The 24,084-nt window shown below is 41.6% G+C and overlaps 3 protein-coding genes across 7 annotated transcripts; 2 read left to right on the top strand and 1 right to left on the bottom strand.

Moving 5' to 3' along the window:
- The first annotated feature begins 22 nt into the window (after window positions 1-22).
- On the top strand, window positions 23-4,550 carry LOC309717341 (uncharacterized protein). 3 transcript variants are annotated; one of them, XM_082551852.1, is made up of 10 exons: window positions 23-377; window positions 509-693; window positions 1,365-1,475; window positions 1,647-1,787; window positions 1,865-2,101; window positions 2,193-2,568; window positions 2,690-2,925; window positions 3,024-3,199; window positions 3,273-3,712; window positions 3,838-4,550. In XM_082551852.1, the coding sequence occupies exons 1-10, from the start codon at window positions 266-268 to the stop codon at window positions 4,089-4,091; spliced, it is 2,268 nt and encodes a 755-aa protein (XP_082407978.1). In that variant the 5' UTR covers window positions 23-265; the 3' UTR covers window positions 4,092-4,550. The 3 variants fall into 3 exon arrangements, with proteins under 3 accessions (XP_082407978.1, XP_082407979.1, XP_082407980.1); XM_082551853.1 differs by lacking the exon at window positions 509-693 and having other exon boundaries at window positions 263-377; XM_082551854.1 differs by lacking the exon at window positions 23-377 and having other exon boundaries at window positions 584-1,275.
- An 83-nt stretch (window positions 4,551-4,633) lies between these two features.
- Window positions 4,634-6,450, top strand: LOC309717150 (transmembrane protein 42-like). Its single transcript, XM_082551476.1, has 3 exons — window positions 4,634-4,878; window positions 5,667-5,813; window positions 5,947-6,450. The coding sequence occupies exons 1-3, from the start codon at window positions 4,684-4,686 to the stop codon at window positions 6,088-6,090; spliced, it is 486 nt and encodes a 161-aa protein (XP_082407602.1). The 5' UTR covers window positions 4,634-4,683; the 3' UTR covers window positions 6,091-6,450.
- Window positions 6,451-6,925: 475 nt separating this feature from the next.
- On the bottom strand, window positions 6,926-22,605 carry zdhhc3a (zDHHC palmitoyltransferase 3a). 3 transcript variants are annotated; one of them, XM_082551470.1, is made up of 7 exons: window positions 22,496-22,605; window positions 20,259-20,682; window positions 19,940-20,064; window positions 17,576-17,672; window positions 17,293-17,374; window positions 15,823-15,953; window positions 6,926-8,500 (listed from the first exon to the last, which is right to left on the bottom strand). In XM_082551470.1, exons 2-7 carry the CDS (start codon window positions 20,598-20,600, stop codon window positions 8,294-8,296), a joined length of 984 nt encoding a protein of 327 aa, XP_082407596.1. In that variant the 5' UTR covers window positions 20,601-20,682; window positions 22,496-22,605; the 3' UTR covers window positions 6,926-8,293. The 3 variants fall into 3 exon arrangements, with proteins under 3 accessions (XP_082407596.1, XP_082407597.1, XP_082407598.1); XM_082551471.1 differs by having other exon boundaries at window positions 20,259-20,720; window positions 22,496-22,592; XM_082551472.1 differs by lacking the exon at window positions 6,926-8,500 and adding an exon at window positions 11,620-14,501.
- Window positions 22,606-24,084: the final 1,479 nt, after the last annotated feature.

Here is a 24,084-nt window from a genome sequence, read left to right as displayed (position 1 = left end):
GCCGCGTCACGTGACTTCAGGAGCTACTGTCATTGATGGATTTGGGAACGTTGATGCCATAGCGCTGCTTGGTGCTACATTGGATCTGCACAAGGGACGATAAGCTAAATGATGATTCAAAGCGAAACATCGCAGAAAAACTAAGCCGATGAATGTCCTCCACATAAAGCAGCAACTCGCCCTATTTAACTTGAAGAAGGAAACTCTCCGCTGTGACTGCTCGTAGCGCCGTTAGCCGTATGAGCATGAAAAGTTAAGCATTAGCATGAGACAGTTTGAGAACTCTGCCGATCTGGACTCTTTTATTAAAGAACTGGAGGAAGAGTCTCAGACTAAGTTTATCACCTTTTCCGTGGGCCGCCATTATAATGACAAAGGTAACGAAATGGAGAGTGACTGCTAGCTGGACAGCAGAGCCGTAAACACTGCTCCCTGCTATGGTCCAGTAGTGAGTGTGTCGGTTAACGCCGGGGTCTTATCAGGTCGTGTGCTTGTATTTGTCACACAGATTGGCATCCTTTGCCCGGAAACCGCGTCTACTGGCAGTGGGCTGGGGGCTCTGGGATGCCAGCCATTGAATTCACCGGAGTCCCATTTATGTTTGTGGGCTCTAAAAGGCTTGTCTGCCATCAGGGCAAGGACCTCGCCGTAGCTCAGAAGCAGAGATATGCCGAGGAAAGGGCAAAAAAGACGGTGATTTCACTGCGCGTTCAACACACACACAGAGGCTGGCTGGTGATGCGAGGAGCCGAGGGATTGGTTGTTTCGCTGCTAGGCAACCGATGACGCTGCAGCCTTGGAGAAAAAAGCGCGCAGAGTAGACGAGTTGGGAGTAGTGCTGTGGGATACTGAAATTTGTGTATCAATGCAATACTAAGTAAATACAGGACCAATAGTGACAACACTTTAAACCTAGAAAAGGCAGCTTATGTAGTGGAGAGCATTGCGTCATGATTTATCAGACGAATCCTCATTAATGTCCAATTTCTGAACACGATTTAATGGCCTATAAGTCAGTGTGGTTTTTACTTTTCCACAACAAAACACACCTTTTAGTTTTTCATTTATTTTGAAATTGGGGCTTTCTGGAGACCTTGGATGTGCCTGTCTCTAAAGCACTTTGGATCAACTACTGTCATTTTAAGGTGCTATAGGCTTGGATGGCATGGATATTATCAATATTAGGATCAATCTGCTCACTTCTAATGGACAGCAGTGAACCACAGCTACTAAGAAAGGCGCACGGCTCCACCTGTTTCTCAGTGTTTGATTTGAGTATGCTTAGATGTTCTGCTCAAGTTAGCTAATCTTGACATGAATTATTGAATGCATTATTTAACTGATTTCTTTCCCATAATCCACAGATGATTGACCACACTTTAGTTAGGAACAAATCAAACTCGCAGTCTAGTAAAAAGGTGGGATGCCCAGCAGCCATATCAATCAGCAAGATCGCAACATTCCCTAAATTCAAGGTAAGTGGAAATGTTGGCTCTCCTACAGGAATGTGACCTTTAAGCAAAGACAGCTGAATTTAAAGGAGAAAGGCATGGAGTACGAGTTTAGGACTCAGACTAAATCATTTTGTTTCGGCACATGTTTCTCTCCATGATCACCACTCTGATTTCTATCTGCATGCATGTTAGTTGGAAGAAGACAGGGAGAGGAGTAAGAAGGCAGCCTCCAAGATGCTGAAAGAGGCTTTGGAGAGAGATCCAGTTGTGTGGGGAACATGCTATGTTGTTACACAGCCAAGTGCGCATGCTGGGCACGCAATGGGAGAAATGGTAACGAACAACAGTCTCCTCACAAAGGACAAAAATCTGTGTTTCCATGTGAAACTACAAGTGTGCTATATTTAAAGGAGCCCGTGGACGCAAGAGTGGAGCAGCAGGTGGTGGAGCTCAGAAAGCAGGGCGTGAGGAAGGTCAGCGAGCTGAAGCGTCATCTTGCTCAGTTTGTAACAGCCGAGCTTTTTAAGGGAGCTAGCCCACCCCCTGCGTCCAGGCGCCGGTACTACCCCTCAGAGAAGGACCTCCGAAATATAATGGCTAAGGTGAAGGACCAGGCTCGGCACAGAATCGATCAGGTGAACCTGGAGGTGAGCGGCGCCTTTATCATTCCTGTTTGGGTAAAACACCAGCATGTGACTAGTCCGTATAAAAAAGAAAAAAAGATTGTATTTGTTGCAGGGCTTGTTTGAAGAATGGTGTGCTGCTACACCTGAGGACAAGTTCCATCTGCGCCTCCGTACAGAGGACGCCTCCTTCCTCTTCTGCCATCAAACGTTGTGGCAGATGAGGCTGCTGCGCCTGTATGGGGCAGATGTCTGCGTGTTCGATGCCGCCTACAGAACAATCCGCTACCCTCTGCCCCTGTGCTTCTTGTGCGTCCGCACTAACATGTGCTACTCCGTTGTGGGAGTGATGGTACTCCAAGAAGAAACAACAGAAGCCATCAAAGAGGGTCTGGAAGTGTTCAAGTGTTGGAACGCAGACTGGAGGCCAGCAAGCTTTATGGTCGATTGCAACGCTGCCGAAATCCAAGCTGTTGAGTCTGTGTTTGAAGGTACGGTGAGCTAAAATGAAAACAAAGTGATCACTGTGGATCTTTACTCTTTTTATACATGTTGGTGTTATGATTATATATCAGTGTGCTCTCTATTCAGTCTCTTTCTACCTCTGTGCAGGCACCAAAGCGCTGCTCAGTGACTTTCACAGGGAGAAGGCATGGGACGAATGGATACAGAAGGAGCATCGAGTGGCTGACAAAGGAGATGCTCTTACAAAGCTGAAAGCGATAGCCAGCTCACTCACTACAGAGCAGTACGAGGAGGCAGTGAAGGCCCTGATGGCCAGCCACACCTGGGAACAAAATCCTGCGTTTCAGAGCTGGTTTTCAGACACGTGGTTGTCCAAAGCAAAGGTAAGCATCTGAGAAAAAAGCAGCTCCTGCACAGAGACATTTGAAAGCTGAAATTCTATCGCCACAACAAACCCTCGCTATATCTTGCTTTGTTTAAGAGATGGGTGTCTGCCTTCAAGGAAGAGACACTGAATATAGCTATCATCACAAACCATGAGACTGAACACCAGAATAAATTGTTCAAGCACAAATACCTGGAGGACTACAGGGACCGGACTTTATCTGAAATGCTGGACATCGTGACACATGTGTACATCCCTGAACTGCGGAGGACGTAAGTTTTCCATTTGCACAAGCTTGTCTTCAGTGTGCACGTCATGTCAGCAAAAATAATGTTTCTCTTTCAGGTACATTGAAGCTAATGTGAGGTCATACGGACAGTGTGACTCCAGTGTCCCTCCTTTCCTGTGGGACAGACCCGCAGACGTCATTCAACACATCACGAGCTGCATGGACAGCTCTCTCTCTGAGGGACACGTGGTCAAGCTGGGCGACGGTGTGTTCAGAGTGAAGAGCGAGACACAGGAGGACCAGTCTTATGAACTGGCATTTGGGTCAGACGACAGCTTGCCCTCCTGTCAGTGTGATGACTGGAGGCGGTACAAGTTGCCATGCAAACATTTCTGTGCAGTCTTCCAGAAGGTCCCTGGCTGGACGTGGCAGCAGTTATCCCTGAAATACAGGGAACACCCGCTTCTTAACCTGGATGCCACGTGTTGCTCCATGACCCCAGACTCAGTGGACGAGTGGGGCACGGAGGTAGTCAGTGAGCCAGTAACCTGCAAGGGTAAGGTTTATCTGCAACATGAGAGAAGAACTTCATAAAAGTTACTGTCTTACCCGCACAATCATTAACCTGTTACCTCAAATTTTAGGGAGTGCAAATTTGTCTTAGTGTAACTTTCTTTGCAGACACACAAGTGACCTCTGACTGTGACAGTCCACCACGCAAGCGAGTGAGCAAGTCATATCTGAGGAAGAAATGTGTCAACCTCACCAAACAACTCATGGACAGAATATGTACCACTGAAAGCCAAGACACACTTCAGGAACTTTCTGAGACGTTAGGCAGGCTGGTGAAGGGGCTCACACCTGCGTTTGGCAGTGAGGATGGTATGCTTCATCTGGAAGCAAAGCGGGTCCGAGTTTCCAGCTGCACAGACTGAGGGTGGAACCCACAAAGTGGCTGGCCTCGAAATCATCAGAACCTTCCCGGAGCCGCGCGATTTTTTTCGAACGCTAACTACGTCATCAGATTCCCGGAAAGGAAACAACCAATTACAACAAAGCAGCTACAGTCAAGAGGGCGAAGGCATGATATGGAAAAAGCACTTAAGCTTCACAATAAAACCAAAGTAGTTTTAATCAAAAATTGTGTCTCCATGAATAATGACATTATCCATGAAGAGTAGTTTCTTTACCTATTTAAAATAAATCCTAGCGGAGTCCGATGACATCACCACTGAAGCTGTTTGGTCACCACTGAGCAAAGTAACAACTGACAAGCATTTATATGAGGAGCCATTATGATGTTAATGCGTAATCTATACCTGCAAGAAATGTAAGATCTTCGGATGACAGCGACAGAGTGTACTTTACTGTATAAATAAATTAGTGAAAAACCAGGCCTTTGTATTGTGTGTCCTGTTGTGTAGTGACGAATGGAGGAAGCTGCCATACAAGCTTTTATTGTGAAAATTTTCGTCTGCCTGTTCGCATCCTTTAACTCAGGCTTGACTGCGGTCTGAAAGGATTAACATGGAGCCCTCTAACAACCAGCCGAGTTCGGGAATGTTTTCAGCGTCCTTTTATGCGTTATTAGCGGGCTTTTTGGCAGCTACTGCCTCTCTGTCAGCTAAGCTGTCGCTCGGTGCGAGCTACCTGAGAGAGATGTGTGAGACGCGGCTGAGCGACTGGAATCAAACACCTGGTGGAAGCGCAGCCTGTGACTGGGTGACACTGACTCTCTGACATCTTTGTTTTTGTATTTCTACAAATACCTAATTTCCTTGGCATGGTTACACACACACACACACACACACACACACACACACCCTTGATCATAATGCCTCTTCCACTGAATTTATTAAAGAGTTTTCTCGTTTCCGACTACTGCTACAACAAAGATGGCAGCCAGCCGGTGTGACACCGGTAGAAAACAGTAACAACTTGGAGGAGTAATATTCATGCAAGTGATCAGAAGCCTCTTAAAGCCTCCATAAAATACCTTAAAACATTTAATTACTGTGTACTTAAAGGTTAGCTCTGACTTAAATGAATGTTAATACGAGACGAGCACAAACTGTTGCCGATTAATATGAATAATAAATTAATTCATTAATGATGCAAGCTGATAGTTTTGTTCTCAGTAACATGTACAGCATCTAGCTGTAAAACATAAGCCAAACAGGTGTTAGTATTGTCATTAATTAGGGCGTGTGCCGGTACATAGTCAAAATTAATGTGATTAGTAACAGCTGTATGATTGTTTTTCTGTATCTAACTGTGGTGGTGGTTTAAGGTTTTTGGTCATTAACCAGGCACGTTTGTCAAAGTTTAGGCTGTGAGGTAAAAAGTATATGTTCTTCCTGGGCATGCTTAATTGGAAATGGAGAAACACTGTTTAGGAATCTGAACTAAGGATCTGCACTCAGTTCTGGTATTTAGCCAAGCCGTGACATTTTTGCTGCAGAGGGTAAAGTTATGTTTTCGTGTGTGTCTTGCTATACCTTGGCCTACAGCTCCACATCCCCCTGCGGCTGCTGTGCGGCGGCCTGCTATTCGCCTGTAATGCAGTCATGTGGACCACCTTCTCCAAGGCACTCCGCCATTCCACCTCTACAGCCAGGGCCACTGTCACGACCACTGCATCCAACTTCATTTCCTCTGTAAGCTCTCTACATATGCTGAACTAATTTGATTTTTCACAACACTATAACAACAAAAGGGAAACATTTTGACTTTGCATTCAACATTCAGATTACTGTTTTATATTTATAGTGAATGTGTTCTTCTGTCCAGGGACTGCTAGGGAGGCTCTTCTTTGGAGAGAGCCATGCAACTCTGTGGTGGGCAGGCATCGCTCTCACTCTGTGTGGACTGCTGATGCTTCATGGTTCAGCACCTCAGACACACCCACAGGAAGCAGACAAGAAGGACAAGTAATGCATGTTGGAGTTGTTCCAAGTGCGCAGCCTCAAAACTGTTGACTGCAAAGAGCAGTTCTGTCAGGTTCTCCGCCTGCAGAATTGACTGATGTATACTTTTTAAGAGTTCTTCCTATAAGACGAACAACAACTGCCTTTTTATGGACTTTCACCTGAATTCTGATTCTTTATGAGGGGTTCCCTGGGACTTGCACAAAATCAAAAAACCCTCATATTATTATTTTTTTTGTACCTGTGTGGAAGTTGATTTTTTTAATGTGTGATGCATGTATTACAAACCACACTGTGACTTGCTCTGCATTGGAATACTGAGTGGAAATGAATATTTTTATAAATAAAATGGAAGTCGAACAAATGAGGGCACTTAAATACCACATATTTTGTGCAGAAGAACAGCCATCTCACAACCATGCTAAATTTACTCTAAAGAATTGAGAATGATTGGAAAGTCAATTGATTTGAGTTTGGCACCACCTTGTGGTACTTTTAGGGATAGCACCGGAGAAGACTGCACGCCCAGAAAATTGAGGAAGCGTTTTTTGTCGACTAGTTCAAACTAGTTGCAGCTGAATATGTTACCTTACAATGCCCACAAAAGCTAGAAAGCTCACACAAAGATATGCAAATGACCAGCTGCAGTAGTCGGCAGAAGCGTAATGATTAAAGGCTGGAGGTAAACATTTAAAATAAACCCTCTCCACATGGGTCAGTGACAACTACTGAACGATAAAGCCAAGCTCCGGTGTGCAGATGTGTTTTGTTCAAATTAAATTGAATGAAAATTTGGAGGGCACCGTGTTTCCCCCAGGACGATACAAACAACATGCCTGCTGTTCTGTCTGAACACCCATTTATTCCAGACCACTTAGCTGTGCCTCAGCTGCAAATGAGGTGTAATGTTTTCTCCAATTATGATACACACTTCTACCACAACAGCTGTATTTGTCTTCTGTGGTTGGCTATCATCAAAGGCATCGAAGCAGAAGAGCTGAAAGTGGTCACAGTGGAACAGAATGGAATCAGTGCAGAAAAACACAACAGGAGATAAGATGTACCACAACGTAAGGAGTGCTCTGACACGTTGATAAATATGTTTTTTTCCTTTCTCGCAGTCGATTAGATGAGATGATAAGGCTGTATGAAAAAATGTTCCTATTAAGTTTTGAACTGGACTGTCAGTAGCTTTTGGTGTACAATTCAAACACTGCAGATGTATTTGCTAAAAACAAACAAATAATCTGTCACTAGATTTAAAACAAACAAAAAAGAATGACCATTCATATAAGGAAGGAACCCACACAATGAGTAGATTATTAAAGCAATGTAAACATGATTAAACATAAGTGATCCCATAATGTCCAGCAGCCATTTAGCAGTTAGAAGCCCTTATCCTCCAGCTTACATACACACACAATAAAAATCCTCTATATGAAGTCATCTACTGCCCTTTTCCCACATGTGCAATGGAGCGAGAAATATGAAAATGGCAACTTGAGACAGTCTGGAATCAAGATGAGTAATAAAACAATGTAGTGTTTCAAACATTTGCTCAGTAAAGATAGATAAGGCACGAGGTGAGCTCGAACTAGTTTCTCAGACATGGGTCAAGCCTAATCTTAGACTAAAAACCTTTTCCAAATGGAGAGTTTGTATTTCTAGGCTTAACCGTTATCTGTGAAACTGGCTGTTCAAATCTGGGGGGGAAGGCAAGAAGGTTGAAAGGAACCATTTGTGCTACAGTGCTGGAGCAGAGCTGCTGTTAGTGGTGTTCTGAGGCAGCTCAGGGAGGCACTTTACAGTATTCTCTTCTCCAAACACTGAGCTGACTGAGCTTTGAGTCCTCACAGCGTTTTCCTAGAGACAAATTCAGGAAAATGCTGCAGGTTTGGCAGATTTAGTAGAGAAATATGAGATCCTTAAAATGCACATTAGACCTTCAGTTATGTGTGCAAGTATTAAGCTAAGATACAAAAGTTTGATAATGGGTGCTCTGCACACCTATCAAATGGCTACACTGAAGGTAGGAACAGAAACTGTAAAATATATCCAGAAAAAAGTCCTGTACATAAAGAAATGCATACATAATTAAAATAAATTCTGGGCAGTTTTTCAACATTTAGAAAGTCCAGTTTCAAAAATATCTTTGTGCTTGTCAAGAAATCCTGCCTGTCTGCAATTTATGCTTTCCCCAGCAGGTGGCGCTAGTTGAGTGGTATCTCTATGACATCCTCCTCGATGATCTCTCCCTGGGGGATGGCGACGTGGTGCTCAGGGCTCTTCTTGCAGCTCAAGCCTGAAAAAGGGCTGCACCAGGACAGTGAGAAGGGGCCTCCGAATGCAATCTGCATGGCCTCCCAACACGGAACTTTCCCCCACTTCCCCGTCTCCCCCTTCAGCCGCTCGATCCCCTGGAGACAAAAAACAGTGAGGTTCTGAGGTGAAGGGGCAGAGAGACAAACAAAGCGCAAAAAAAAAGCAAAAAAAAAAAAAAGCACTGCATGGGATCACCTGCATGCACCATCAATGACATCCACAACACAAAACTGGTGATAGTATGTTACTATGTGATGGTTTTGCTTTTTTGTGCTAGTCCCTCAGACACTTAAACATGTCCAGCTTATTTAAAAAAATAAAATAAAAAGTCTTCAGGTTGAGGGTTTAATCATTTACTTGTCATTGCTGCCATTTATCCTGTGTGTACTGGCCAGGAAGCAAAGAGAACGGGACTGGCAGTGGAGCCAGCTGCTCTAATGGTTGCTAATTAACACCTGAACTGCAGCTGAGGCTGATGGGAATGTGATTACTTTTACAGGTCTTTGTTCCTACAACAAAGCACCAGAGACATATTTGGACTGGCTGACTGTCTCAAAGCACATTTAAGTCCAGCTGAAGTAAATGAGGCTTCAGTGGATGCCCTCTTGGTAATAATTTGTCCGTTTATTTTTATCCTCAGACCTTTGAATGTTACTTCCTAATCCAAACCAAGTGCCAGCTACCACAAACTTGAGGCTTAGGCTAATGCAGGAAGCAGCTTATAATACAACACCAGTAACAGTAATGATGCTTTCACCTGGCTCCCACTCAAAACATGTCAGCCTCTCTAGAAGTGCTAAATCAGTCATTTTTAAGGAGTCTTTAAAGCCCTGCTTGATAAATACGCAATGTCTGAGTTTTTGGATGCGATTCTGGCTTTGATGTCCAATGTGTGGGTGTTGACTGATAGTAGGCACGCTCCAGCTTCAAAAATGTTTGCCATTCATTAAAGTAGACTCAATATTTGGGGTTCACGACTGCTGTCCAAACAGAAGGCACTTGAAGAGGTCACCCTGAACTTTGAGAAGGTGGGATAGGATTGTTTTTCCCTCCAGTTTGTTAGTTTTGGGGTTCATTTCAAGATGGCCAACAGTTCTGATTTCTAATGTATAATGGCAAAAAGTAACGCTGACAGATACTTCTAGAACTAATGTAAGAAGTTATTTTAGAAGGACTGTGTTCCAAGATATTAACCTAAAGCAACATGTACTCATCTGGATGCATGCTCAATCATCCAGGTTAGGAAATCCTTAAAAGTTGCTTCTGTTCATCTGGACGAAACGTTTCTCCCACTGAAAACGCTTCATCCTAGTACATGTGCATAATGACTGAATGGCGAACAATGGGCAGTTGAGTTTTTTGATCATTAATATGCAAATTTGTTATCAGCACTGATCAAAAACCATTGATCAATGGTCATGAGTACCATTCACAGAGAGTTGGGGAATGGCTGCAATCACAGCATTGTAACATGGCAGGAGGTACCGTTAAGCCCCCTCCTCCATTCATAGATGGTCGTAAATTGCCTCCTTGACTCCTGCCGGTGGAGGTTTCAGTCATTGTGCAAAGGTACTGTTTTATAAGGTGAAGTAAACCTGCAATCAGCTGACATTAAAGAAGTCACTTGGATGAGTGACAAAGCGTTTCTCCCACTGAAAACGCTCCGTCCAAATGAACAGAATCAACTTTTTGGGGCAACATGTAGTTCTGTGAGCTTTAGAGTGCTTACGGGGTTAGGCTAGCAGGTGCCCTGTTTATAGTCTTTATGCTTAGTTAAGAAACTCAAGTACATGCCACTGAAGGTAGTTTTCGGGAATTTTGTGTTTTAAATGTAAATGTAAAAAAAAAACAACCTGAGTCTTGACAGAGTATTTTTAGTGACAGTCAAAGATCCATTTGGGTAACTCAGACGGCTGAATCTAATATTAGTTTCAACTTTGGGACTTATATTTATGCAGTGCAAACAGTGGATTTTACAGCCATCTTCTAGTGTACTGGTGTAAAGGTTGCTTCATGGCCACAAGTTACAGTTAACACTAACTGAGAAGTTAGATGACTTGACTTCTGATGAGTTTTAACAGTGTCCTCTAAATGCTTTAGGTTCCATGTTATTCAATTTGTTTTTAAAGAAACATGCCCAACATTTCATGCTGCTGTCCAAAAAGACTGGCATGCACTTCAAAAATAAACAGATGGCACATGCATCACAGACAGAACTCACTCATTCATTCAAACCGTTTGGTTGAAGTAAAACAGCAAAGGAGGAACTGAAAGCACACGTCGGCCTTCTGATTGAAGCGTGCATACATGTGACATGTCAAGCTTGATGGGACGGCCAATGTGACTGCTGTTCGCAAGCTTACCTCAGTCAAGATTACAAAGGGCTGTCTGCTTCGGAAAGCTTTCGGCAGAGTGAGTTATCAACCAAAGCAAAAATGCATGAGTGAGGAGAGGACACAGTATCGGGGGGGAGGATCCCAGACGTGGGAGCAGAATGGAAGACAAGGACGGAGGGAAAATGCAGGATGTGAGGGCCATATAAGAACTGTGTGCACGGGGAGAAGGAGGAAAAAAACCCAACAAAAAACCCACATCTGCTCCGGTATTACTATTTGAATATAAAATAAAGGGACAGGCAAAAGTAAATAAATGCACCTCCACAAAGGAAGCAAACACAGTTGTTGCATTGCATCTGAGAAGATTTTATTCTCTGTGCACGTGCTGAAATCTCTTCAGAATATTTAGAAAGAATTAAAATTTCTGTAAAAATAACAAAACAATAATAATAATCTCTGCCGTCACTCAGCTGCTTCATCATACCAGCAGTGTTTCACATACACAATTAAACTAGCCTTCAGCTGTACCATGCATTCAAAAACAAAGGATACACACAATATCATGTAAACAAAGAATAGAAGAATAAAACCGCACACTTTGGAACAAAGCAGTTCACCCAGGAGAAAATCTCAAATGATAAATACAAAGAAATACAAAGTGAAATTAAATCTTCTTTTTTAACAACTTTAAATTGGATAGTGAATGTTAATACCTCGGTTAAATGCTTTGTAGGCTGGCATGGTGCAGAAATGAATATTCTAAATCCACGTCTTCTCTTTAACTCCGAACACGATTTTATACATTTCCGGCAGCGAAGAGGATTTTAAACTGAAGCCAGTGTCCCTTCAGAGCAAATTCATATCAAAGGGTTCCCAAATAATCGCAGAATTGTGGGTTTTATTGAATTTGGCACACGCTCACAACATCAAAACACCACATGGGCTTAGAGCTGTGATTCACTGGCACGTATTCATGCAAACAGAGTGTTAGTGGGAGGCTACTGTAGGAGGCTAAACCTTTCTTATAAAAAAAATAACACAAAAAAACCCCCAACAACATAAAAAACAAAATCCAGAATGAACATATGTTGACAGACTGTCAGCATCATTCTAACCCACATGTTTTTCCTGCTTAAAGACAGGCTGAGGTCGACATCAGTCACCTTTGAAAGGCTTTCCCTTTCCTTCCTTTAGCAGAACTCAGACTGCCAGCTTAAACACTGAGAATCTGGATCTGTTTGCTGGAACAAACAGAAACCTCCTGGTTTGTTTTAGCCAAAAATAAGATGCATTTCTGTCTTCCAAGAGGCTTTGTTTTTCTTGAGCATGTATCAGAGAGGAAACAGGGACAATGTTGTAGGTGCTAAAAATCACTGAAAACATGATTAGGCTGCAGCGTGACTTTTTGGTCTTTTTTGTTTAATCACAGAGATCCTCCAAAATGGACTTTCAATAGCTGATCAAGGGTCAGCTACTAAATCAGACCTAATTTGTTTTGCTTTTCCTTATTTTGAGCCATACTTTGTGTTATTATGCTGGGTGCTTATATTAAATAAGTTTCAAATAATGAGGTGAGACTTCAGACTGCTCTAAACTCAGTTTCAAACTGTTTGTTCTACTCTTTCCTCTGTTTGATGTCAAAGACAGAGGATCTCTCTAACATGGCTCTCTGGCTCTGACTGTGGACACAGAAGCTCCATCCAACTCAAACATTCTTTTTACAAGAGGCAGCCAATCAGAATATAGTTGGTTTTGAGAAAGGGCTGCCTCAAAGGTAGGGAACTACACCACCTCGTTTCAGATGAGCACAAAGGTCCCTCACAGGATAAATAAAGATTACTAGCTTAGCTTTGCATGATTCACAGTTTAAAGAAAACAGAGACCAAGAATGGAACTGTGGAGCTGGGAATGAGCATAACAAGCCCACTTTAAATATTCAGTACATCTGCTATCCTTTAGTCACAGCAGGCTATCAGCTCTGCTTTTTGGTACCACTGCGATCCCTTGCCTCGTGTAGTCTTACATTAATGAGAACCCAAACGGTTAAATGCAGTGTAATGTGCAGGTTTTTACATGATGAGATAACAGAGCTCTGTTTTCAAAACTGCTTTCAACTCCACCCTGAATGTAAGAATGAGACAATCTGAAAGTCACTGCTAACAGGGAAGAAAAGGGATCCATTTGGAAAATTAGAACTCTCATCACAAACATAACAGACCAAAAGTCTTTGGATTAACTTTTGTCCTATTAATGAAATTTTAAAAAAATCTCCCAAGAATGAAAAAAGTGAATCAAAGAAGAGCAAAAACACTCAAAGGTAGAACATACATAGAAACTACAAGAGCGCCACCGTTGTGAAGTTCTCATGGCTGGCCTTACAGTGCTGCGTCCCCATTGGTCAGCTACTTTTAGACAACAGTCAGTGATGCACAGATTCAACAAGCGGTAATACCTTCTAATGTCAACAGCAGTCATAATAACATCTCAGTTAGGACAGACTGAGGGATAGCCCATTCTCTAATTAATGGAGTTTTACTTTCAGTCCACTGACATGTTCATCTAAGTGTAACTAGCCCACACGAGAGCTTTGTGTCAGAACTGGGGCTGAAAAAAAGACCAAAGAGGAAAAGTCTGAACCCAGAAACAAAGGTGAAGATTATCATAACCAAATGGAGCACTCTATGCAATTCTAATGTAAATTCTTTTTTAGAATTGTTGTGTTTTGCTTTCACTTTCTTTGCATTTGATTCTTGAGAGATTTTTTTCAGTAACTATGAAAAATCCCACTGTAACAAAGGCAAGATGTTGATGTGCTATGTACAGCACTATAACAGAGGGTCGGCCTGAGCGTGGGTCTGATTACTGAATGGTTCAGACAATCCATTCCTGAGTAGACCCATTTAAAAGCTTTATCCAGTCCATGTCTGGAACACACTGACATTGAGTAATATTTAAAGGGTCAGTTCATCTAAAAAAATCCACCAAGCTCTCTACTGGCATCAGAATAGCTAATGTGGAATTACAGTAACTCTAACCCTGATGTGTGATTTTAATATAATCTGGAGACCTGCAGTTTCCAGCCAGTTTTACCCTAAAATAGTCCTTAAAATGTCCTAAAACTCGGTGCTTCGCCAGTTTATGAAGCATTTTTGTTTACCTTATACATCATTTCCTATTTTCACTGTAATGAAATTAGCTGGCAATTACAGGAAATACATAATACCTGCTTTTTCTTTATAATTTAGCTGAACTAACCCTTTAGGGAGAAGCAAAAAGGAAACAGTAAGAAGAGAGAGGGGCTTCTGATAGAGGAGAAAGAAAGCAGGTCAGAAACAAACAGATCCATCACAGTGTTTGCAAACACGACTGTAAAGTGTTTCTTTTTCTCTGCAACTCGACTCACTCAAGGCAACACAAAAATAAAATGTATAGAGCACTTAGTTGGCAACACAAAAAAAGCACATGAAAAGCTGTCCATTGCTAATGTGGGATATACAGTGTAAATCGCGTTGAGCTGTGTGTGTGTGTGTGTGTGGGGAGGGGGGGGGGGGGGGGTGCAGGCCTTCCCACTTTGGTTTTGATCACTCCCTGTGCTGAGCCTTCACACCACATATTGGTAGGTCTCAGCCTTCCCGTGGTCGGGGGTGGAGAAAGGGCTAAACCACAATATGGAGAAAGGGTGTCCGAATACCGCCCTCATGTTCATCCACTTAGTTTTTTTAGCCCATCTTCTCTCTTCCTTTTTCAATTGCTCTATGCCCTGAAAACGAGAGACAACCAAACTTCAGTTGGTGTGCTTTTGCGGCCCAGCGATCACAGTAATCACAAACTCCAAATACCCATTTCTGTATTAGAAAGATAAAAATAAGATCATCGGGGGCTGCACGTCAGGCGCTGCTGAATTAGGACAGTGGAGAGCCGATGTTGTGCCCTTCCCTTGTGTGTTGCACAGCCCTGTGTATGCTAAAGCCCTCTCTTCATAATAAATAAGGTCTGGAGTTGCAGACAAAAAGAAGTTGAAAACAGGGAGAGTTTGGTTTGGTGAGCTATGCTTCCCATGCACACAGGCGCTGTGTGCTTGATTATTTCAGCTCCAAACTTGAGAAGACAGAGATTCCTTCTTTCGCTGATACACTGACAAACGGACCTTTATTATAAAATTGCATACAGGCCTGCCCTTCATGAACAGCACATTAGACTCACCACCAGGGGGCAGACTACTGGTAATGAGCAGGTGTAAAATCTGGACTCTGCTCAACAGTTTAACTGGTAAACTTTGTGTTTTAGTCTCCTTTATTAAAGCTAGCCAATGCACACAAAGCTGCGTGCACTATTTGCCTGTGAAAAGTTGTGACTTTATTCAGTTTAACTAGCTCACCAAAGACAAAGTGAGTGAGAGAGAGAGAGCTTATATATAGTTGGGGTAGTAACACTGGGAGAAGGATGAGGATGGATGTATAGATAAATCAGGCTAATGAACCTTTTGTTACATGAGACATCTCCACAACAGAAAGAAGCACAGGAGTACAGAATTGCTTGATTTTGTATCACATTAATCCACAAGTCTGGAAAGGACTGAGATGTTACTATTATTGCTGTTATGAGTTACACCTGCACTTTTCCTGCTGAGTCTAAATGTCTCGTGTGAGGAAAGGTCCTATTTACAGATTGATACTGCAACAGTCACAGCCACAGTTGCCTCATACTTTAAAAGACAGTATGAATTAAACATTGGCAGGTTGGAGTTGAGGCATTGTTATTGTCACTCTGCCATAAAAAAGATGGAAAAACAGCCAGTAGGAGGTGACTTCCTTTGGTTGCAAAAACAAATCAGGCTCTACAGAAGTCTATGATCCACCTCTGCAATTTCTGATATGATGGTAGGTGTAACTCAAATTATTTGCTTTTAAGGCACTTAAGGTTGAAGTTCTGCTGCAGAGTAAGAGACGTCAGCTGATGTTTTGAGACGTTAAAGATATTCATGTTAAAAGAAGTTGAGAGTTGCAGCAGCAGGGAGAAGTCCTGAAGCACAGAGGAGTTAAAAGGAGGTGGTTAACAGGATGGTAAACTGGGTCACTTACGGTCTCGTCGGTACAGATGGAGTGGACTTGGGTGCCGAACATCACAGAGGTGAAGATGAGGAAGAGGAGGCCCTCAAAGCACAGGAGTATGAGGAGGATGACTGTTGCTGGAGGAGAGAAGGTACTGCACTCTGGGGGAATGGAAGGGAGGTGGACACAGGGAAGTGAAAGGGCAAAGAAGAGATTCATAGAGGAACTGCTGCATCCAACTGCAGCTCTACAGTGACGATGCAAAGCTTTGAAGCCAGCGAGTATGAGCTTAGGTCAACTTCTTAAAGACTATTGTACGGGATCAGGAAGTTACGGCATCAGTAACTGGAAGGAAAATAAATGTCACAACAAAGAAGTAGAGACAAGATGTACTCATGTCAACAATATTTCATATTTTCATTTGTCCTAAGGAGTTGCAAGCATTGCCATATAATGACACTTATAGTGGCAGGACATAAATATCTGTCTGATGGCCCAAAATGATCCTTTCCTCTAGCCTGTGGTCTGATGTATGTCCAGATTGTTTAGGTTTCAGTTGCTTGGTTTTATCACCAATAGAAATGCCTGCATTCTCTTTAATATTATGGACCTAAATAGCAATTGCATTGACAAACTAAAAGCCCACCAAAAAAATCATTTGAAAGCTCAGCAACAAGACCTCTTTCCTCATGACGCGGTTATTCCATAAACCTTGTTTATAGATAAGAATCCTTGATTATGGATAAGAAGTTGTGGATTTTTTTTTTTTGCAGTGCCTGGGTCATAACTTTGGAAACTAAAAAAAGCCAACATTTTCAAAACTGGGCAATTCACATGGAAAAAAATGTAGCTGGACAAACACCACTATAGACCAGAGGGAGAATGTGCAACTTTGATTTTGTGTTGTATGTAGATGCAGTGGGCTAGGATAGGCTACAGACTCCCAGCACCGCTGAATAGAATAACCGATAGAAAGTGGATGAAGATCATATATGTATACCGATCAGGCACAACATTATGAGCATCTGCCTAATATTGTGTAGGTTCCCTCGACAGATGTGCTGTGGTATCTGTTCTGCAAGATGTGAGGTGGGGCCTCCATGAATCAGACTTGTTTCTCAAGCACATCCCACAGATGCTCGATTGGTTTGAGATCAGGGGAATTTGGCGTAGCTCATCTACTGACCACACGAGCCAGCCTGTGCCCCCCTTAGTTGAATTGCAATGATTTTCGTGGCTGTAGAAGGCGTTTCTGTTTGTTTGTCCCCCATTTATGTAAACAGGATGGAATAAACACAAGAACAGATATATGGTCCTTTAAGAAATGGAAACTAATGTGAAGAATATTGTAAGATGGTTATGTATGTAAATACAAAATATAAAATCAAGCAAATTACTTTACTGTCATGTTTGAGGGAAGATGTCTATTTACATCTAGAGCTCTGTTCTTTATGTGTTTGCAGGCTAAAGAGAACTGTAAAAAAAGGAAAAAGCACTTACTCGTCCAATCATCTTCAAAGCAGTAGAGGAAATGGAAGACCACCATGACCAAAGCGTGGAGAGAAGTGAGTGCAATGTACATCTGGGTTAAAAAAGAAAAATGAGAAAGTGGATACAATGAGCAGGAACTGACAACACAGGCTAACCACAAACAGAGTGGCATTTACCAAGAAACGGCTCCATTTCTATAGCAACAACTGGTGACTTTATGATTGAAAATCATGTGACAGGTGTAACCTTCAGGGTGTTTTTTCGTCAATTTACAGACTAACAGTGGACTTACTGTGAAAAGCACAAAGTACTTTTGGTTGTTCTCTCCAACACAGTTGTTGACCCAGGGACAGTGGTGGTCCATCTTCCGTATGCAGCGTTTGCAAACACTGTAAGAGAAGAAATTCAACTGAAAACCAGGATCAAAACGTTTTGTCAATATACAAAGAAACTAAAAGACAACATGAAATATGGGATAAACTGAAAAAAATGAAGGTTTTTAATGCAAATACTAAAGTTTAAGGATTTACATTCTCTGCATTTGAGCAAACAGGAAGCTGGTGGTAAGGCTAGTGCTAAAGCTGGGTGTTCTGTGCAAACAGCGAGTGTTTGGAAATCATTACTGGATTTCCTGAGAAGATTTAATATGTTGCTTTACTGCTTTGTGACTACAATCATGCCTATGAACACAATTACAATATAAAGGCCCGATAAGCTATACTATTCTATGTGTGTTTGTTCATCACCTATCGCAACAAGAATTCACTGAATCCACTTCAGTAGTTGGTACTGACAGGAAACTGAGTAAGAGCAGTACTGAATTTGAAGTTGTTTAGTTGAGCTAAGGTTGTTCTCTCTTACTAGTATATTCCTTCTATATACACCCCCAAGGCTACATGCAGCTCACATGAGGTAAATGGGAAATTAGGATGCAAACCTAAATAAGTATATATCATGCAGTTTGATGCATTCTAGCAACCAAATGCTGTCGGGTAAGATTCCCATTTGAGAATGACTTAGGTTTTAGCAGTTTTGTGGGAAAACACAATATAAATTTATTGGATTTATTTTGAAGGGAAATGCTGTTTTTATTTTAAATGCATGTACAACGATGAACCAAACCATTAACTTATGTGAAAGCAGTTGTTGAAACTAGGATAAGAAGAGAGGTGAGGATCAGTGAGGGGCAGTGTGGCTTCATGAAGAAAAAGAGCACTACAGATGTGACGTTTGCTTTGAGAGTGCTGATGGAGAAGTATAGAAAGAGTCAGAAGGACCTCCACTGTGTCTTTGTGAAACTAGAGAAAGCAGAAGATAGGGTGCCAAGAGAGGAACTGTGGAACCGTATGAGGAAATCAGAAGATGGAGAGATGTGAGGGTGGCTCAAGACATGCCAAGCCTGATCAAGCCTGGACTAAAATGTTACCAACTAACAGGTGTTACAAGTGATTACTATCCAAATCTGACAGAGAAAAAAATGTGGGCGCTTTTAAGCAGATGTAAGACAAAGTGACTGAAATTGTTATTTTTGCAGTGTATTATATACCAGAAGATACTGTGAAAGTCAGGGCTAAAAATTAACCCTGTTAATGATGTAATCAGGGAGAGAACACTGAATCACAATTAGTTGCACACTGTTTGATTGAAAATGGTGACATAGGCTACCACAGAGCTGTCAAGTGACTCATACAGGCCAAAGTGATGAAGAGTGTGAAGAATGACCACACGTAGACACACTGTTTGGGTTACCTTCAGGTTAAGCCAAACCTTTGTCTGAACCTAAACCTAATTCTAAATTTAATCCAAAAACAAACTCTTAACCTTCAAACAGGCTGAAAAGGTAGCACCCTGTTTTTTATATGCTTTTATTGTAACTGTCTGTTACTTTATTTAGTCACTCATGTTGCTTTATGGATTGGTTCTAAAAAACAAACAAACCACAACATCTGCATTTTAAAAGCAATCACACCCAAACACATTCAACAGTGTATTCTACAACTAGTTCTCTTTTCAAACTTGCCTGCATGTGGCCTGCAGGCCAAATGTAGGGTAAATGTAAATAGAGCCTGACCAATATATCACTACTTTTATTATAGGCAAATATTTTAGTGTCTGCATTTGTATGTGTTTATAGCAGCCAGTAAATGAGAAGTAAGCAATAGAAGGGAAAACACCCTTCATCTGTGTTAGAGGGCTGATGTTGCATACTTTGACCACCAGAGGGACTCTGATCCGAGGAGAGTGTGGCACAGTGTAAACAAGTAATCCCCAACTTGATGTGACAATAAAACCTATTTTTAGAATCCGCTGTCATATTATCTTAGTAAGGAATCATAAGTAGCTACACACAACAAATGTTCTGGAAATCTGTTTATACTTAATAGGTAAGAAAGAAAAAAATATCACCCGATATCAGATGTTTAAATGAACAAATAATGGTATTTGTCTCAAAAATCCTGTATTGGTTGGGCTCTATCTGTAAGCTGCAGCTAGAAATAAGTAACCTCGGTCACTCCCTCCGAGAATGGGAATTGCACCAGTTTCAGGATTTATGAAAGGTTACAATTGGGGACGTTACTGCACTAAAGCGATGCATAGGACTAAGTTTGTGAATATCAAATGCGGCAGTGGGAATTTCGCATCCTTTTTGCCCTACCTGCAGTGGTGTGCTCGGTCAGGCTTGATGCTGCAGCACTTGGGACATTTGTAGACCACCTGTCCTGGTTTCAGTTGAAGGCTTTCTATGTATTCCTTGGTGGCGTTTCCTTTTGGCACGGCCCCCTAGCAGGAAACATGTACATAAAGTAGATGACCTCAGTTATATGTGCAGCTCATTAATCACCATAATGGTCATTTTATTAAATGTCTGCTACATTAATCAGAACTTCATAAAGCTAAAGAGCATTAAGTGTCAGCATGACATTGAGAATTAAAACAATTCGTATGCATGAATAATCCAATGCAACCTGACTTACAGGGTCAGTGCACATGGCCCTGAGGTGAGAGGCAAGGGCAAGGAAGGCCAGAGTGTTGAACAGAGTCCCGTTCACAATACTGTACATCAGGTTCTTGGAGGGCAACAGCATCACAAACAACACCACAAACTCAGCGTACAAGACCAGCAGCCAGGTGATGATGGCACACACAATGCCGCAGGCATCCCTGATGAACCACATGGCCGAGGCAGAGGAGGAAGTGATGACGTCTTTGGAGATGGGGATGCGCTGTTCCTCCTGTAGGCAGCTGGTTCCTCCCCCAGCCCCAGACTGTCCACGGCTATGCTCCACATCCCTACATCTGTGCACCGGGCTCTTCATCCTTCATCTAAGCTGGATTCCTGCTCCTACTGCCACCAATGGACCCACAGCGCCTTCAGGCCTCCGCCTTAGTCACCGCATGCTAAGAAGTGAGGATGGTTCAAAGATTAGGTACACGAGCTGAAGGTTTAAAAAAAACAAACAAACACAAAAAGAACAAAAACTCAAAAAATTTAGCCGCCAGCTGTCAGGTCAGTTTTATAGTACAGGCAGTGACTGGTTCAGTCTTTCACAGTGACTGTTTTTGTTTTTTTTATCTTCTTCGTTTTTTTTATTTCGCTATTATATAAAACTAACACCACATCTTATTTAAAGTTAATTTGTAAGTTTTCCAAAATGCTACAATGATTAAATGATCTCAGATGTCTAGGCACTGTGGTGGTTCTACCCTTTTGTTTAGCTCTGAAATACTTTTTCCCCCCCCACAATCCGTCATGACATGATCTAAACAATTTGTGGAATGAACAGAACCTCTAAACATCATCTTAAATACGTATTTTGTTAAATTAACTTGTATTTGGGAAAATTACAAGTTAACTTTTTCAAACTATGATTTCTTCACCATGACTTCTACTGCTGCAGGATGCATTACAAAACTGATATTGAGTATTTTCCTGGATATCAGTATCAAGTTTCAAATTCTAATATTGTGAGAACCCTAGTATCTATCTCCTCTTCTTTACTTTATGAAATTTGATGTATCAGCTTACATAAATGCCAATAGTGATAACTCAGCAAATAGCCAATATCAGCTTGTTATTAACTTTTTTGAGCTCTAACAATTAGAAAATATTACACATATACTAAAAATTCTATTTCTCCAAAAATCAGATCACTACCGGAGCCTTGATATTTTCCTTTACATTTCTAACCATTAAAACCTAGTGTATGCGCAATTTGGTGTTATCAACTAATCACTGAACAATGAAATGTGAGCTTTGCACATGTGCAGTGTTACACCTGGAATGACACTGCAGATTTTTGACAAACCCTTGTGTTACAAGAAATGTCGGTTGAACCGAACTTTCTTGTTTGCTGTGACTGGGTATGTGGGCAAATAAATTGTCACAAAAACTATCAACGCAGTTCTTTTGAGCGTGTTTGCAACATTACTAGAGGAAAAGAGGCATAAGAGTTTTTAATCAAACATTCAGACGGCACTCAGGAATCCTCTACATGGTGGATCTTTTTCTACGGACACCACAGGATTCTTCAGCCGTCTCCTCAGAAGTGAAAGCTGGCCAGCTGCATGACCGAGCTTTGTCTCTGCACTCAGCTTTACACAACCTGGAGCTCCACCAAACACACGAAATGTCTGGTCAGTGAGAGGTCACTGAAAGGTAGTAAACTGTTATCGTGACCTAATGCAACACTTCTCTATTCAAGACCCAATCCTCGTGTAAGTTACAGCTGGATAACGGGATGATGTATATGACCTGAGTGAAAGACAGTAGTATAGCTGTCAAAGTACATATCGAGCAGTCGCCTTAAAAATGTGGCTCGATGGTTCCCTGATTATCCTGTTTTCATGGGCGAAGGAGTTACGATTTCGTTGCCATGTGTGTAGCAGCTTTACCTTCAGCCACGTAAGAGCAATAATACCGGGCTAATAATGTAACATTATTAAAATCTATTGAAGACTACTCTACTGCCTGTTCTAATTCAAATCAATAAGGTGGTGAAACATGGAAAGCGGGTTTAACAGCGAGCGACACATTACCGTCAGCCCACTGCTAGCTAATACTAGCTACGTAGCTACCATATCAGCGTAAGCGTCTAAGTTTTCTCATATTTATAAAACAATCCTTCCGTTTACCTGCAAACCAGGAGGAATCAAAGAGCGCGTCAATGCCTTCACCTCATTGTAATTATCATTATATTCCACTGAATCTCACCTGAACGATGCGCATCCGCCGGTGGCTTTCTCCCCTGCTGCTGTTTGGTTACCCACTCGACGCCGTGCTCCCGCCCCTCCATGATGACGTCGTGGCGTAGAAGGCAGCGAATGGAACCACGATTAAGTTTTACGCGTCAGAGGACGCGTCCAAGACGCACCTATTTCTGGTATCTGCCTCAGTACCAAGGCCGAGTATTTATTAAATCAGTTTTAGATAAGAAAAGCGGAGAGTGTAGCACAACAAGAAGGACGAAACACAGTCTACAGGAAACAGCACACAAAGGCTAATGACATTCTGTAGTGGCATTTAAATGCACGAAGGGATGTTAATTGAGGGACGTTGCAGGTTTATCTGATTCAGTTCCAACTATGTGCTGGATCCAGACAAAATGAAGGTTTAAGCATAGTCTTAAAAGTGGAGAGAGTGTCTCTCTCCTAAACCCAAACTTAGAGCTGTTTCAACAGAAGAGGAGCTTGATAACAGAGGAATCTGGCTGGCATTTTACTTTTAGAAACTTAAGGAATCACAAGGAAGCCTTTACTTTGAGAGTGAAATGCTCCAATAGGATAATTATACTATGAGGTCTGATCATTCATAACTTTGTAGTTCTTGGATTTTAAACTTAATTCTGAGTTTAACAGTGTGTCAATGAAGACAAGCTAATATGGGAGAACATATTGAATATCCAGTAGTGAATAGAGTCATTTGATTTATGGCAGTGCAAACACATAAAAACTGATGGTCTCAAGGCTGTAAAAATAAAGCCAGAAATCCTATCACTTACCTTTTTAAAAAAAACATTTAAGGTAATGGTAAGGTTATGACTAAGCAACACACTTCTGTTAAAGCTGGACTACATATGAACATGTGTTACAATCAAGTTATAAAACAGCAAGTTCACATAATGCTGATTAAGCTCATCAGAAGAAGACAAATCTCCTGGAATTTTGCAGTCCACCAAAGTTTTAAATCTGCTGTTGTGGCTGCTAGTAACACGTTTTACACCGGCCAGGAATAATGGGTTTGCCAAAGGTGACTGTGAGTCAGAGAAATCCTGCTTAAAGTTTTACATGCTCCATTACAAATTACAGTAAATAAAAGAAAAGAAAAACTATTCCATGTAGGTAAGATATGAGAACACGTCTTTGTAATTGCTCTCACCACCTGTAGTTTGGTGGCTCTATGAGTGCAAGTTTCACTTAAGCACAATGTTTGGCAATAAGGTTGTTGGACATCCTGCATAACTTTTAAATACATTCTTATTTTAATTTTTTTTATTAACTTTTCTATCTAATTGATTTTGATTCAAGATTCAAAGTGTGTATTGTCATATGTCATAAGAGAAAAAGGCATTTCTCTGTGCAATGAAATTCTTTCTTTGCTGTCCACCCACAGACGCCGATTAATATATACAATAGAAATAGAACATATAAATACAATAGTACAAATAAATAAATAAACAAAGACAGAAAAGGAGACAAAATATGGAGATGTGAAACAGAGATGTATGCAAAAGAGCTATAGCTTAATATGCTGGCTTAATATGCAGAATGACCTGATGTGCAAAAAAAAATTATTATTACTGT

The sequence above is a fragment of the Aulonocara stuartgranti genome (assembly GCF_965226115.1).
Source record: "Aulonocara stuartgranti genome assembly, chromosome: 11".
NCBI lineage: Eukaryota > Metazoa > Chordata > Actinopteri > Cichliformes > Cichlidae > Aulonocara > Aulonocara stuartgranti.
The sequence above is the reverse complement of the archived record's forward strand: the minus strand, read 5'-3'. Positions and strand labels throughout refer to the sequence as shown.